The sequence below is a fragment of the Platalea leucorodia genome (assembly GCF_965183815.1).
Source record: "Platalea leucorodia genome assembly, contig: HAP1_HAP1_SCAFFOLD_162, whole genome shotgun sequence".
NCBI classification, from domain to species: domain Eukaryota; kingdom Metazoa; phylum Chordata; class Aves; order Pelecaniformes; family Threskiornithidae; genus Platalea; species Platalea leucorodia.
The window spans coordinates 190,915-206,625 of record NW_028121385.1 but is presented as its reverse complement, the minus strand read 5'-3'; the positions used below and the strand labels follow the sequence as shown (position 1 = coordinate 206,625).

Here is a 15,711-nt window from a genome sequence, read left to right as displayed (position 1 = left end):
TGTCACCCACATCACAGAGTTTGGACGGCAAAAATGTACACGTTAGCATTGATACTTATTCGCATGCAATCTGGGCCACTGCTCAAACAGGGGAAACAGCCAAACATGTTGTAAAACATATGTGTGCAGCCATCGCTGCTTTGGGGATTCCTCAAGAGATAAAAACAGATAATGGTCCTGCATATATCTCTAAAACATTCAAACATTTCTGCCACTTGTGGGGCATTCGCCGAATCACAGGCATACCACACTCTCCTACAGGACAGGCGATCGTAGAACGCGCACATGCTACGTTAAAATCGCTGTTGCAAAAAAAAAAGGGGGGAGAAATAGCCCCTGCTGAACGTCTTGCAAAAGCGATTTACGTTTTAAATTATTTATGGTTAACAGGGGACTGTGAATCTCCTCCAACTGTTATACACCATATGTCATTTCAATCGGGAATACAGAAGATCGATTCAGTATCGGTAAAAGTACGATACCGTGACTTAAAAACTGGAGAATGGAAGGGTCCTGCAGAAATTAAGATGACAGGTCGAGGGTATGTTTGTGTTTTGACAGACGAAGGTCCGAGGTGGGTGCCTAGCCGCTGGGTGAAACCATGGAGAAAACAGTCGGGACCACAACAGGAGTTACCAGGATATGTTTTCTCACGTCATTCCTCTCCATCATTGGTAGTGGTCACTCATGGATTTCAGTACAGCCACGAACAAATGTTTGGGTAACTCTAGCTAATAAAACAGGGCAAGATTCAATCTGTTTAGTGGCAGCAAATACAGGCAACCCATTTATGACATGTTTAGTGAGGACTCCGATTGGCGGTAAAGAGTGGGAGTATGTTTGTAACTCCTCCACCATCAGGCATGGGTGCAGAGATATAGCTAACGACGTCAATGATTTTGAATATTAAAAACCAAACCCACAGATCTTGAAGAAGTATTGAAAAATATTCAAAGGATTGTAAGTCAGATTTAGATTTCTGGACAGCAGATAAAACAATTGTAGAAAGACTAGCTCTTTAGGTTTTAATTCATGGTTAGCTGGGTTAGGCATTTCAGGTTGGGGAAAAGATCTAATTATCCATGGGTTTATATTATTATTGGGATTATCATTAACTATACTTATATTAAGATGTGTTTTTAAATATTTCATGAAAGCCGTGAAGCGTATGATGAATGGAGTCTGGAAAGGGGAATTTGTGGGATATCTGAAAAGCCAAGGACATGTAGTGAGCAACCCAGACTCAGACTATGTGGACTTAATCTGCATTTAACACAAGAGGAATTCAAGGATGCTGCGAAGGTCGACTGCGGTTTGGAAGACATGAAACAAGCAGATTAAGAGGAAGAAACTATTGGCTTGCAATGTTGAAAACAAGATATGGGAGAAGCGGGCGGTGCGTGTGAACTATTGTTATGAACGAATCAGAATATCGCTAGTAGCGCATGAACAGCATATTGCCAAACATAGTTAACCAATTAGTCATAAGTTTATGCATGATTAGGAAGGCAAGAAACTATATTAATTAAGCTGTGTATGTAATAAACCGACATTCTGCTTGATCATATTGATCGTGTGCTGTGTCCGTGACTTCCGCGTCAGCACTCACATGCATTGGGACATCTCCAGAAAACCACAGCTTTGTCATTCCAGAAACAGAATCTGCCACCAACCTGCCTCCTGCCCCTGCCACAGCCCCCACAGCTTTTGGCTCTTTCCAGCAAGCTCTTGATTCAGAACATTGGCTTTCCTCACTGCTCTCCAATACTGTTTAATTTTCTTCATTCACAGCACCAGCCAGCCTGCCAGATGCCTCATTTAGGTGTGTCACTCATCCTGTGTCATGTGAATCTATGACATCCATAGCAGCATGTAGGTGCCTCAGTGCCGTTAGGTTAATTTTCGGTTTGCACTCCTTAGTTAATAATCTTCATGAGTAAAATTCACCTCTTCTCCACACATGTCTGTAGGACAGCTATTTATGTTGGATGATGCTTTTCTAGACTCCCTATTCCTTAAAAAGAGAAGCACACAGTATCTGAACACTTTCAAAAAATTGTGCTTGGTAGCAAAACTAACCTGGATTAAACCTTTGATAGTAGGACAAAATTCAGCTGTGTGTGGACTGCAAAAGCAGTGAGGAACCCTCTCCTTTCTTCCTTTCTCCCCATCACTTGCTCAGGTCTTGGGAGGAGAAGAAATGAATAAAGGTGACATTCCTGGCTGCCAGTGACTGAATTCTGCTCCCATTAGTATCCGATGTCGAGACCCTCAGCTTCAGCTGAATCTCTTCAGCTGAATCCTGAGCAATTGCAGGACACTACAGGTAATATAAGGGGTGACCTGTTTCATGGATTTGCTGCCCAAGGTAGAAAGTACCTCAGCAACCATCTCAGAAACACCACAGGAGGATCTAGAAGAAGACAAGCATGGCCAATGTGAAAAGGATTAACAAGTGTGGTGGATTGACCCTAGCCAGTAACTAATCAGCCACCCAGTCACTTGCTCGCTCCCCCAACAGCAGCCTGGGGAAGAGAACTGGAAAGGTAAAAGTGAGAAAAACTCATGGGTTGGAATTAAGGAAGTTTCATAAGTGAAGCAAAGCTGCCTTCACAAGCAAAGCAAAAAAGGAATTAATTGCCATTGGCAGGGAAATGTTCAGCCATTTCCAGGAAAGCTTCCAGGCCTTCATCTCATGTAAAAGTGACTTGGGAAGGTAAATATCATAACTGCAAATGTCCCCCTTTCCTATTCCTTTCCTTGGGCTTTAATTGCTGAGCGTGATAGCCTGTGATATGGAATATCCCTTTGGTCATTTGGGGTCAGCTGTCCTGGCTGGATCCCCTCACAACTTCTTGCCAAACCCCATCCCATGCATTGGAAGGACAGTGTGAGAGAGAGAGAAGGCCTTCCTGTTGTTTAAGCACTGTTCAGCAATAGCTAAAAGAGTTTTGGTCACAAATCCGAAACTTGGATCCCTATGGATTACTATGAAGACAATGCACTCCACCCCAGTCAGCCAGGGCAGGCTGGCCTTTTTGGATGGTGTGAGAATGAGAACAATGAAGAATTTTAGAAGGGGGGAAAAGGGAAGCAGTAACTTAAAGATGAGGCCAGGGATGGTATCGGGACTGTTTGTGGTGCCTGTGCTGCTGCCTTCTACCTGATGTGAATTATTTCCACAGTCAGAGGGAACCTGAGGGCTTTCCCTCATGTTGAGGACATGGAGAGGTGAGGAATGAGAGTGTCATTCAGGCTGGAAGGGACCTTGCTAGATATCTGTAGGAAACATCCTGCTCAAAGCAGGGTCACACCAGGTTGTTCCTGGTTTTATCCAGATGGGTCTGAGAAACTTCCAGGCATGCAGAGTGCAAAATCTCTGGGAAATAGCTTCCCATGTCTGGCTGTCCTCATGTTGCAAAACTTTCTCCCTATATTGAGCCTGCCCCTCTCGCATTTCAGCTCATATTGCCTCCTGTGCTCCTGCCTTGCACCACAGCACAGCGTCTTCTTGGGAACTTCACCGTAGGCAATGCGAGTCTGTTCCATCCTCCCCACAAAGCCCTCCATTCTCCAGGGTGAACAAGCCCAGCTCCCTCAGACTCTCCTAACAGGACAAGTGCTCCAACCTTGACCATCTCTGTGGCCCTCCACTGAAATTTGCGGATCCTCCAGCTTGTCAATGTCTCTCCGGCATTGCGGTCAACCAAAACCTGGGCAAGTATTCTGGATGCAGTGTAACAAGTGCTGATCAGAGGGAGAATATCACTTGCCCTGGCTGTGCTCCTGCTCACACAGCCCAGGATGTTGTTGGCCACCTTTGCTGATGGCTCATCTTTTGCTTAATGGAACCCAAAGACCAGCAGACCCTTTTCTGTGGAGCTGCTACCCACCTAGCCAGTCCCTGTCCTAGGACATTTCAGAGTCTACATCCACTTCAGGAGCAGGACTTAGGTGGAATCTTTACTGGATATCATGAGGTTTCTATGTCCTTTGGGATGGCAGCCCTGCCCTGCTCTCCTCAATGGGATGTCTTCTACAAATGTTACCAAAAAGTACTCTCTCCTATCCTCCAGGTCACTCAAAAGATGTGAAACAGGGCAGGTTGCAAGCTAGACCCCTGCAGAACCCTACTAGCTAGATGCTTCCAGACAGAGCACCATGCATGTACCACAGTCCTCCAAGCCCAACTACTCTCCAGGTGTTTTTTTACTCAACGACTTATCCACCCAGGCAGCCCATACTGTCCTGACTTGGACACAAGAAATTTCTGGAGGGATGATGCTGAAAGCCTTGATGACTTCCAGGTAAAAGAGCATCTCTGCTCTCCCTGCATCCAGCAATCCTGTCCTTTCATCACAGAAAGCAAAGAGGATGGCCAGGAACAAGCTCCCCTGGGTAAATCCAGTCGCCTTCTCTTTCAGACACCGAGAAATGGGATTGGTGTGGACAAGAGACGGGGCACAGTCTTTCATTTCCCTGCTCATCATTTGGGCATTCTGGAAAGGTGTATGCATTGTAGAGATGCTGCCAGTGATCAGGGAGTTCCGAGTCTCCGTGACCTATCAAAGATGCTGGAGAGTGGCCTCGCTGCGCCATTGGCCTGCTCACTCAGCTGCCTGGGATGCTGCCCCTCCTGTCCCACAGACTGGTAAAAGATTGCTTGTTCAAGGGACCCCTGACTTGGTCCCCATCCACTGCTGCCTGGTCTCCTCCAGGGTTCTACCTCAAGGCACAAAGGCCTGGGAGACCTTGCTGGGGAAGTCTGAGGCAAAGAGGACACAGAGATTCTCACATCTATCTACACCTGCTCTTCTTAAATTCAGCAGTGGCCACCCAGTACCTTTGTTTCTTTTTTAACTGTCCCTGAAGCAGTAAACACTCCTTATGGTGCCCTTCAATTGCCTTTCAAGTTTAGACTGAGTTTTGATCTGGGCCCTTGCTTTGCTTGGAGGATGCTGTCCTTGAAGAGCAGCTGTCCTGAACTCTGCCACCATGCCTTGGCAGTTTATTCCATCAGTATCACAGCTCTGTCTCCGACAGTAACATTGCGCTCATCATGTCTGTGCTCCTGGCTGAAAGCACTGCTGCACATTTGGGCTGAAGCAACACAGCTGTGGAACCAGTGGAGCTCGTATTTGCCATAAGGAACCCTGGTACTAAGTGACCAAGATCCTGCGTGTGCAAAAGCTTTGCTTCAGAGTAGAGACAAGGCACGGACAAAAGAGAGCTGCATGTCTTTCTAGCCGCAGGTCTAAGGACCCACGATGAAATGCCTAAATTCACTCAACAGAACACGTCCTCCCACCTTGGAGAAATTAGATCCTTCTCAGTAACCTTCCATGTGTCCTGTCTAAGGATGGGACAAAAAAAGTAATTCTCATGCACAATTATTTTTCTAATAGGAGTAATGACACTGCAGGGGAGAAGTTGAGGGAGGGAACATGAGTGATTGCTCCAGCCTGTTTCCCAGCAGGTTCCCCTGGAGCCCCAGGGACACCTGGAGGGAGCCCAGAGGGGCAGAGAAAGTGCTGCCTTGGGCTGGGCCTCTGCTGCTGAGCTGGGCTGGGCTCCTGGGACAGAGGGAGCTGCTGGCAAGTGGGCAGCGCTGCAGAGAGACAGCTCTGCCCAGGAGCAGCTCCTCTGCAAAGCACAGCAGGGCTGAGGGCACTGCCTGCAGGCACCGAGGGGAGAGGAGTGAGGCAGAGAGAGGTTAAAGGCAGTCTGGGGTGGGAAGGCTTTGATCTGAGAGCTGACTGGAGGAGAAATCTTCACAGCCCTCTACACGGTAAGTCTCTTGCTGCAGGGCAATGTAGCTTTTGCTCATGGAGGAAAATCCAAAAGGTAGCACATCCCACAGCCTATGGGATCTTTCAGGAGGCTTCTCACAGTTTCTCTAGTGTAGAGGAGGAGGACGTGCTCCAAAGCAGGGACTTCCTGCTGCACCATCAGAGGAACAGAGCATGACAGCTGTCTTCTCTCGGGGATGGCTGCAGGGTGTGAAGGTGGGTGTGCAGCCAGGGGTGCCCAGGGCTGTCCTTCCGAGCAGGGTCCCTGCAGCCCAGGTGGCTGTGTGCTGGGGCAGGGACTCTGCTGCCTGCCAGGGTCAGCACTCAGCCTGTCCGAGGAATTCACCATGGTGCTGTGGGGAGAAGCTGTGGGTGGACAGAGTGACCCCCAGCAAGGCAGGGTCCTTCTGCTGTTGAGAGGGTGCTGCATGGGTCAGGGCTGCTCAGGCAGGACCTGCACCTCCTCTGCAGCCAGAGCTCCAGCAGAGCCGTGGTGCAGCTCTGCAGCCACGGGCCCAGTTCCCTCTGCAGAGCACAGGGGCTGAGAGCAGCTGCCCGGCAATGGTGGTGTCTGGGAGGTGGCGTGCACAGCTGGGGAAGGGGAACGCTGTCTGAGTGCCCCAATGCCTCTGCCCTGGCCTCTCTCAGCCACACCCTCACTGTGTTTTCCCTTGTTTCTCCACTGGTCTGTGTTATTGCCATTGTTATCTTGTTCTTGCTGCCAGGCTTTCTGGAGAGGTGGAATTTCAGCTGCAGAGTCACACACTGATCTTGTGGGTCCTTTCATGCAGGTGTGTCCATGGGAACAAGTGTCCCAGCTTTCATCTCACCTGTGGGGCTGTGTGCAATGCGGTCAGTGCATCTAAGGAAAGAGCTGAATCTCCCTCACTCAAATGCCATCATTAGGACACTTGGCCATCTCCTTGAGGATTCCTTACAGGCTGTGAGCTTCCCTCCAGGATGCAAACCTGTCCTATAAGCACCTTTGTGTTATCTGAAATCCCCATGGAGAAGTGCAGAGATGCTATGACAGAGAACGTTCTTTTGGGTTTGTGAAATGAGCCCTGTGTATCCTTGGCTAGAAGTGGTGGGCTGAGACCTTGAGAGAGTGTGAGACATTTAGTGGTCTGTGGTGGATTCCTCTGCTCTCAGCAGTACCGTGTGTTTTTTCAGGGGACCACGGGACTGTGATCACCCTCCATCTCTAGAAAAATGCAAGCCCAAGACAGCTGGGAGCAAGACGGTAGGAAAGACCAGCTCCCCTCAGTCTGCACTAAACCACAGGCACTCCTCTTGCCTTGCAGGACTTGCTGTGTTCTCCCTAAGGGCAACAGAAATGCTGACATCCGAGAATACTCACCAGGGGAGATGGGGGGGAATTGTACAAAAACCTAGATCTCTGAAACTGCCTTTGCCATCCCCGTTCCTTAGCACTGGGAGCACGGATGCTGACGGGCCCTTCTGCGTTGTTTTCACCTGACAAAGTTGAACACGAGGACTGGTCCCTGCCCCTCCCCACTTCTGCAGAGTAGGGCTGGCTTATCGAGAGCCCATGGGCAGAGGCTCTGCTCTGCATTGCACACTCGGATAGCACCAGGCTGAGCTGCAGCCACAGAGCTGAAGGAAGCTCTCCTAGAAAAACAAATGGGTGTCTGTGTGTGGCAGGGGCAGGGTCTATTAGAAATGGCTTTGATTTCGCTCAGACACATCTCCCCTAACTTCTCACTCTCTTTTCTCTTATGACGGTGCCCCATGCCCAGAAGCAGCAGATGTCCAACAGCAGCTCCATCACCCAGTTCCTCCTCCTGGCGTTTGCAGACACGCGGGAGCTGCAGCTCTTGCACTTCTGGCTCTTCCTGGCCATCTACCTGGCTGCCCTCCTGGGCAATGTCCTCATCATCACTGTTGTAGCCTGCAACCACCGCCTCCACACCTCCATGTACTTCTTCCTCCTCAACCTCTCCCTCCTCGACCTGGGCTGCATCTCCACCACTGTCCCCAAAGCCATGTCCAATTCCCTGTGGGACACCAGGGCCATCTCCTGTGCAGGATGTGCTGCCCAGCTCTTTCTGTTTGTCTTTTTCATTTCAGCAGAGTATTTTCTTCTCACCATCATGGCCTATGACCGCTACGTGGCGATCTGCAAACCCCTGCACTACGGGACTGTCTTGAGCAGCAGAGCTTGTGTCCACATGGCAGCAGCTGCCTGGGGCAGTTGTTTCTTCTATGCTGGACTGCACACGGCCAATACTTTTTCACTCCCCCTCTGCCAAGGCAATGCTGTGGACCAGTTCTTCTGTGAAATCCCCCACATCCTCAAGCTCTCCTGCTCAGATGCCTACCTCAGGGAAGCTGGGCTTATTGTGGTTAGTGTCTTTGTCATCTTTGGGTGTTTTGTTTTCATTGTGCTGTCCTATGTGGAGATCTTCAGGGCCGTGCTGAGGATCCCCTCTGAGCAGGGACGCCACAAAGCCTTTTCCACGTGCCTCCCTCACCTGGCCGTGGTCTCCCTTTTTATCAGCACTGGCACATTTGCCTACCTGAAGCCCCCCTCCATCTCCTCCCCATCCCTGGATCTGGTGTTGTCAGTTCTGTACTCAGTGGTGCCTCCAGCAGTGAACCCCCTCATCTACAGCATGAGGAACCAGCAGCTCAAGCATGCAGTGTGGAAAATGATGACTGCATGTTTTTTTGAAGCAATAAACTGCCCATCATCTTCTGCGTAGTAGTTATAATGTAACTCATTGCAGGACCCACCTGTCTTCTGTATTTTTTGTTGTTTGTGGGGGTTTCTCAATTGTGATAATGTTGTCGTCTCCTTTCTAATTCACTGTCTGCTTTGCTTTTCTGACCGAGTGGCTGTGTAAATGAGGAGCCATGCTCCCTGTGTTTTTAAACGAAATAAAGGACCCTGCAGCAACTATTTTTTTCCTGACATCCTTCCTCCAAGGCCTTTTTGGAGCTGCAGGGACAGTTCCTGTGTGCATGGGTGGAGGGGAAAAGAGTCCCGGCATGGCAGCACTGCCAGGGAGCACCAGCACTTGGTCTTCAAGAGCTGTTCTCTTGCCACTTCCACACTCTCCTTCTGATCCCTTGTGTTGGTGTCAGCCCTGAGTGCTCTGGCAGCTTGGTCCCAATGGGCACTTCCATGACAGAGCTGGCCTCCATAGCAGCGCTTCCATAAAGAAGGGTGATCTCCTCAGGGCCGTGCCTGAAGGCTTAGGTCTTCTTTCAGAGTTGCTGTCAAGAACAAGCTCAAGAAAGTGCCCTGGGGAGGAAAACATAAGTGAACATCTAATGTGTGTGAGTGTGCAGGGCTGGGGCACACAGCAGTGTCCCTTGCACAGCCAGGCCTCCTGCGAAAGACTTGAAGGACCAGCAGAGCAGGGTCTGGTCTGTGCCCATGTTTGCCTGACACCCTGGGCAAGGTGCCCTGGGGCAATGGCCACAGACCAGCCCCTTGCAACCATCATTCCCAGCACTGGCCTCTCACTCCAGCTCGGAGAGGTTCTTTGTCCCTTCATGGAAGGACACCAAAAGAGTAGGTCAGCAGTCCATGTTTGCATTGTACAGAGGAGATGTAAGCATGCACATCACGTACATGACGTGAAATGAACCTGAGTGAGCAGAAATGCCATCAGCTATTCCTTGGGGTTCCAAGGAGGCCTGTGGGATAGACACTGCCTCCAGGTCACTTCACGTTGGGAGCAACATCCCCTGGGAAACCACCCGAATGCAGCATTGGGATGTGCTTCCTTGAGCCGAGGTCCCTGGGTCCATTCCTCATGACGAGGGACATCTCAGACAGGTGCAGAGCAGGGCGATACACCGCAGGGCTGAGGTGCCTCCCAGCCTCTGGCAGTGGCAGCAGGAGGCCATAGAGCCATTATGCCTGCTGCAGTGCCCTGCCTCCGCACATGCAAGGGAAGGGCTCGTGCCTCTGAACACCCCTGTGTGTATGAGGAGTGCATGAGGCCAGCTGAGATATGGGCACCTCACAGATGTGTGTGACTCCAGGAACAAACCCCACTGGCCCAGGGAGATTCATCTCACCCGCCTCGGACAGGCTCATTGCAAATGCTCCTGTCTGCTCACGCTACCCTTTCCGGGTTGTGCCCTCAAAGGTGTCAGAGGCATCAGAGAGGTTCTGGGGTCCCTGGAAAAGGCAGACATCAAACCTTTCTTCAAGAAACGCAAGAAGGAGGACTGGGAGAATTACAGGCTGGTCATCGTTACATCTTTCCCCAGGAAGGGAATGGGCCAAATACTACTGCAGCCATTTCCAGGTACTTGTAGGAGAAGAAAGGCATTGCTGAACCTGTGCGGGTAGGGGAAAGAAGGGGATGTTTTGTTCCTGGACCTTAGCAAGGGTTTTGACATGGTTTCCCGTAATCTCTTTGTAGCCAGATTGGTCCCCAGTCCAGGTATCTGGACTGAAGAAGTGGGTGATGTAGTGGGTGGGAAGGTGGCTGGTGGATCCAGCCCAAATGTCAGCAGTGGTAGAGTCCTCCTCGTGGCCATTCCTAGTGGCATCCCTCAGTGCAAGCAGTGGGGCCAACACTCTGCAGTGTCTTCATTAACTGCCTGGATAATGTGCCGGAGTGCCTTTTCAGCTCCTTTGTGGATGATGCCAAACTGGGCAGACCCGTTCCGCATCCTCATCTTGTTCACCCTGCCTTGAGCAGGATAGCTGGACAAGGTGATGTTCAGGGGTCTCTTCCAAGCTGAGTTATTCTAGGATTCAATGAATGTTTTCCTTGGAGAGCTTTTTGAAGACAGAAGAGACAGAGGAAGAAGTAGAAACAGAGAGGCAAAAGTAGAGGCATATAATGCACCAATATAAATACAACGTTCCTCTGAGGAACATTTCTCTGCTCAAATGGTTGGTAGGAAATCTATTAGATAAATATGATGAAACAAGCTTACTTGTATCTGCTCACGTACATCTATCTGCTTGCTGAAGGGTGATGGCTGGATACGGTATCATGTGGTCATTTGTGTCTCAGGAACTCATAATCCATTAGGAAGCCGATGGCTGTGAAGGGGGCTGTGAGGTCACTTCTGCCTCTGGAGGTGAGAGGCCAACAGCAGGAATGTGTCTGGGAAAGGCACTGTGAGGTCACTTCTTCCTGAAACAGCTGATAGGTCAGCCCTTGACTCATGGCTGGGATATGTGCTTCTAAACTCACCTCTGCCGGTGTCTCTGACAGGCCAGCAGAAGGCACCTGGTTGGCACATTGGCTGGGAGACCCCCTCTGCCGAAGGACCTAGGCTCAGTGCAGGAAGGGGGCTTCTATTTTGGCTGTCCTGTCTCTTCTGCCTGAGTACAGGATGGGACAGCCACAGGCACGCAGCTTGGTCGTGTCTATCCGAGAAGCTGAAAGGCTCTCAGACTTGGAAGTTCATGGTGAGGTTACTTCTGTCTGGTCAGATGAAGGGCTGCAAGAAGGCTGATGGGTTTGGATGCCTGTTTACAAGGGTGGTTTCCCAGATGCTGGAACTTTCCCTGGATGTAGGAAAGAGCAGGAGAGAGAAACAGTGCCACACAGTGCAGCTTGGATGGTGGAGATTGGACATGAGGAGGAAGAAATGCCACTCAGAGGGTGGTGCTGTGGTAGATGAAGTCCTCCAGAAGGAGTATGAGATCAGTCCATCTCCTGGTGTTCGAAGGAACAAAGTGTGAGGGTGGACAGCCATCGGTGAATGTATGGAAATGGCAGGGTGAGAGCAAGGTGAGGAAGCGAGATGGGTGAATGCAGCCTGCAGGGCAAAAGAAGCAGCTGTGGGACAGCGTAGGACAAGCTGTGGTGGAGATGGCAAAGAGCACTAGCAAGGCTGGAAGTGGCCAAGAGAAGCCAAGGCTGTTCCCTTTAACTATGGCAATCGTCTCTGCCACCAAGGCCTATGAGGAGACATGTTGTCCTAAGGCACTGGGGGGGCCTCGTTGCCTCCTTGCACACCCCCAGTAAGGCTGGGAGCTGTCATAGCCTTGTCCTGCACTCAGCATCACCCCCCCACACACATCCCACTGCCCCAGGAAGAGCCCTGAGCAATGCGTGAGGGACAGGACCTGCCTTCCCCGCGGCTGGGGGTCAGAGCTTGGCCTTGCTGCTTCATAAAACAAAGGCAGGGTTTCCTCAGCATCTGAGCTGCCTGCACATTCCCTTTGCCTGCCTGCAATCATGGCCTCCAATTCTCTGCTCTAACGAGTCCCTGGGGAGGCTTTGCCAGTAATGGCCCTCAGTGGGGCTTATGAATACTTCAAGGTACTTTGGGTTTTGCTTTTGATGTTGACTCTTGGAGAGGTTTGTGCAATCTCCTCTCAGTGCCTGAGGTTCAAGGACTTGGCACAAAATACACCATGGGGCTCATTAAAATAAAGCAAGCCCTAACGAGCTATGTCTCTTCCTGTCATTTTCTTCAAGTCTTCAAGAGTTGTACAGATAATTAGAGCTGTTTCCTAGCATAGTTAGGCGGAAAGATTTCAAAGAGCTTCTAACAAAAATGAGGTTTTATTTCCAAGGGTGTAGTTTATTACTTTTCAGTTTAGAGAAGAGGTGACGGCAGCATTCTCCAATAGATATTGATGCAGGGTGTCTCCTCAGGAGGTCTGGACTGCTAGGAGAAGCTGTCCCTTGAGCTCTGACAACCTCCCACCTCACCTCCCCAACCCCACCATTACTCTCCTTGCCCACCTGGGACTTTTCCTTACAGCAGACTTCTTCACTGATCTCTGCAGCTGGATGGTACAGCTCCTTTGCACCATCTCCCCCCTGCTCTCCTTAGAGACCTGGCTGCACACAGGCACAGGAGGGTTTTTCCTATTTGCAAGCAAAGGAAAAGTCAAGCATGGTCAAGTTCCATAAAGAAAACCGACTCTGCAAGCATCTGCGAAGTGCAAGCTGCCTCTAATGAGGTTGCCTTTCTACAGGGGATAATCTTAGGAGAACTATTTCTAGGTAGGGAGATACAAAGAAGAGAGATATAAACATAATTAAAGAGTTGGCTAAGGAGACAATTAGACTGCTGCAAGACAGGCAAACTTTTAAACCCCTGATGTCAAAGCAGCAACTGGATGGGTGAGAGGAATCTGAATGAACCAAGAGTAAGGGGAGCAGAACACTGGAGAATAAGGGAAAGGGCTTTTGTCTAGGCAGTCTGCCCGTGAAAAGATGACGTTAGAAATGGTTCTTCTACCAAGAGAGGTGAAAAGATATAACAGATAAAAATTAAATTAATATAAATCATTTTAATTTCTTTTAATAATGTAAATTTAAACTTAATTTAAATATAAATTCAATACACTGTATAACAGGCAGAACAGTGGTAATGAAGTGACACTGGAAGATCGATATTTCATTGGAATATCCCTTTTGAAAGGTCATGGGATTGGTAGAGGTCTCTTGGGAGTGAGGACAAGCCAATGTTTCACCCATCATTGAAAGAGGCCAAAAGTGCAACCCCGGGAACGCCAGGCTGTACAAGCTCACTTGGGGGAGGAGCGAGCCTTCCCATGAGTGCTCTTGGGTGACATTGCTGGGCACCTCAAAGAGCAGAAGGTGTCCAAATGCAGTCAGCATGGATTAGCCAAGGGTAAATCCTGCCTCACCAACCTGATGGCCTTCCTGATGAAGGAACTGCTTTTATGCACGAGGGGAGAACAGTGGATGTCCTTTACCTCCGCTCCAGCAAGACTTTTGGCATGGTCTCCCTCAATAGCCTTGTACCCACATTGGGCCATTACAGTCTGGATGGGTCAACAAACAGATGGGTGAAACCCCATTGGAGGATGAGGCTGAGAGAGCAGTGGAGAAGGGGTCATGCCCTACCTGGAGGCCGGTGGGACATACTGGGGCATTGTGGGGCAGCACAGGGAACTCTCCTGAGCCCTGTGCAGTTTAACACCTGTATCCATGACCCAGAGGAGGCAACTGTCACCACGTTTGTGGATGGCACTAAATTGGGAGGACCGTTCCTGTGCCCTAGGGATGCCATTCAGGGCAAACCTGACAGGCAGAAGGACTGTCCTGTCAGGAACTTCAGGAGACAGAAGACGGACAAAGGCCAGGTCTTACACCTGGGACAGCCTAACAGCCTGCAGTTGCAGGGCCTGGGGACAGCCTGGCTGGGGAGCAGCTCTGCAGAAAAGGCCCTGGTGGTGGTGGGGGACAGAAGGCAAAACATGACCCAGCAGTGAGGCCTGGTAGCCAAGGCAGCCAGCAGAGTCCTGGAGTCTCAGCAAAAGAGCGAGGGCAGTGATTGTCTCCCCCTGCTCATCGCTCCTTAGACCACCTGTACACAACCGTGTCCATTTTTCGGCCCCCACTGGGGAAGGGGAGGAGGGAGGGAGCGCCTGTGGGGCTGCTGGGCTTTTGGCCAGAGATCACCACCACAGCGAGGGAGGTGTTGGTAACTGGCAGGGAGTTGAGTGGAGAGTCATCGAGCTGCTGAGGGGCTGGAGCACTTGCCTGGGAGGAGAAAGTGGAGGAAAGGGCCTCGTTCAGCCTGCAGAAGGGAAGGCATTGAGAACCTTACAGTGACCTGCCAGTCCCCATGGGGAGGTTTTCAGGAATATGAAACTGGTCTTGTACCCATATTGCTTGGCAGGAGAATAATAGGCAATCGTCAGATGCTGAAATGAGGAAGTTTCTGGATAGAGATAAGGCAATGAGATATCTGCAGAGCATGGGGTGCTTTGGGTTGTAAACAGAAGTTAAACCAGTCCTCTGACTTTGGATCTCACTCAATGGAAATGTTCAATATTTGTCATAACTAGGCCATGAGCACGTGATCTAGCTGGAGCTGTCTGAGAATGGGCTTGGCTGAGAGACCAACTGTGGCAAGAGCTGTGGGACTTGGTGTGTAATGAGTGTCAGGAGGTAACTCGTTTCCTTTTGATAAATAATGCCAGTGGAGCTGGGTATCACTGAGCCCCAGAGGACGATGTCAGTGACCATGCAGCAAAGCTCCTTCCTCAGAGCTGGGATGTATGGCCAGAGATGGAAATGGCTGGTGGGTGGGACTGGTCTGGGACAAATTTTCCTGGGGTAGCTTCCCTGGGGTGTTCAGGGAACATGGCGCAGGACTCAGTCCCTACAGCAGTAGGTAAATAGGAAGAGTACATAGCTGACAAGACCAGCTTGGGTGAAGAGGGAACTCATGAGGAAGCTCCATAGGTAATGGAATCAGAGAGGAGGAGGGTGCAGAGAGTCACTTCAGAAGGAGGAATTTAGAAATAGGAGTGCCTTTTTTTTTTCTTTTTTTTAAGAACAATTTTGGAAAGCAGGGTGGGTTGAGTTGCAGGAGCACAGATGCCCGGTGTCACCCTCCATCTGCAGTTTTCATTGGAGGGTCCAGGTCTCTCACAGTCCCTGGTGGTCACTCCCAGTCCCAGGTGAGTGTATCAGGCACACCAGGACCTCCTGAAGTGGCACTGGAGGCTTCTGGTCAGGAACTGAGCTCGGCCTGCAAAGAATTTTTCTCAACATGTATGTAGGACGGGCATATTTTCATCAGCTGAAATGTTTGAATACTTTTCAGAGAGAGAGAATGTTTTCCTGTGCTGCCATCATGAAACTCTCCAGGATGTGTACTGCTCTCGGGAGAAGAAACCTTGATCTTCCCGGCACTTGCTTGACCACTGCTCTGTGCAGTATGGAGTGTACTGAATCTCACTAATCTTCTAGGTATTCCCACATGTCTTGATTCAACTGACCATTTCTCAAGTCATCTTCTCCAGCAGACTGTCTGCACAGATGCCTTTTTGAGTGTTCATCTGGTTTTCCTCCTCCCATTACTCTCCATTCCCTCAGACCCTTCCCAAGTACCCAGGTGCTGCTTGGAGCTTCAGGCAGTTGAAAGCTTGCTGCTCCTGTCTCCTGACTGTCTCTGTAGCCAACGCCTTCATTGCCTTTCTCTCTGC

At 50.2% G+C, this 15,711-nt stretch overlaps 1 protein-coding gene across 1 annotated transcript; it reads left to right on the top strand.

Moving 5' to 3' along the window:
• Window positions 1-7,726: 7,726 nt before the first annotated feature.
• On the top strand, window positions 7,727-8,515 carry LOC309603664 (olfactory receptor 14C36-like; the record flags this gene model as incomplete). The annotated part of the gene is made up of 1 exon (XM_082338607.1): window positions 7,727-8,515. One exon carries the CDS (start codon window positions 7,727-7,729, stop codon window positions 8,513-8,515), a length of 789 nt encoding a protein of 262 aa, XP_082194733.1.
• Between the last annotated feature and the right edge of the window lie 7,196 nt (window positions 8,516-15,711).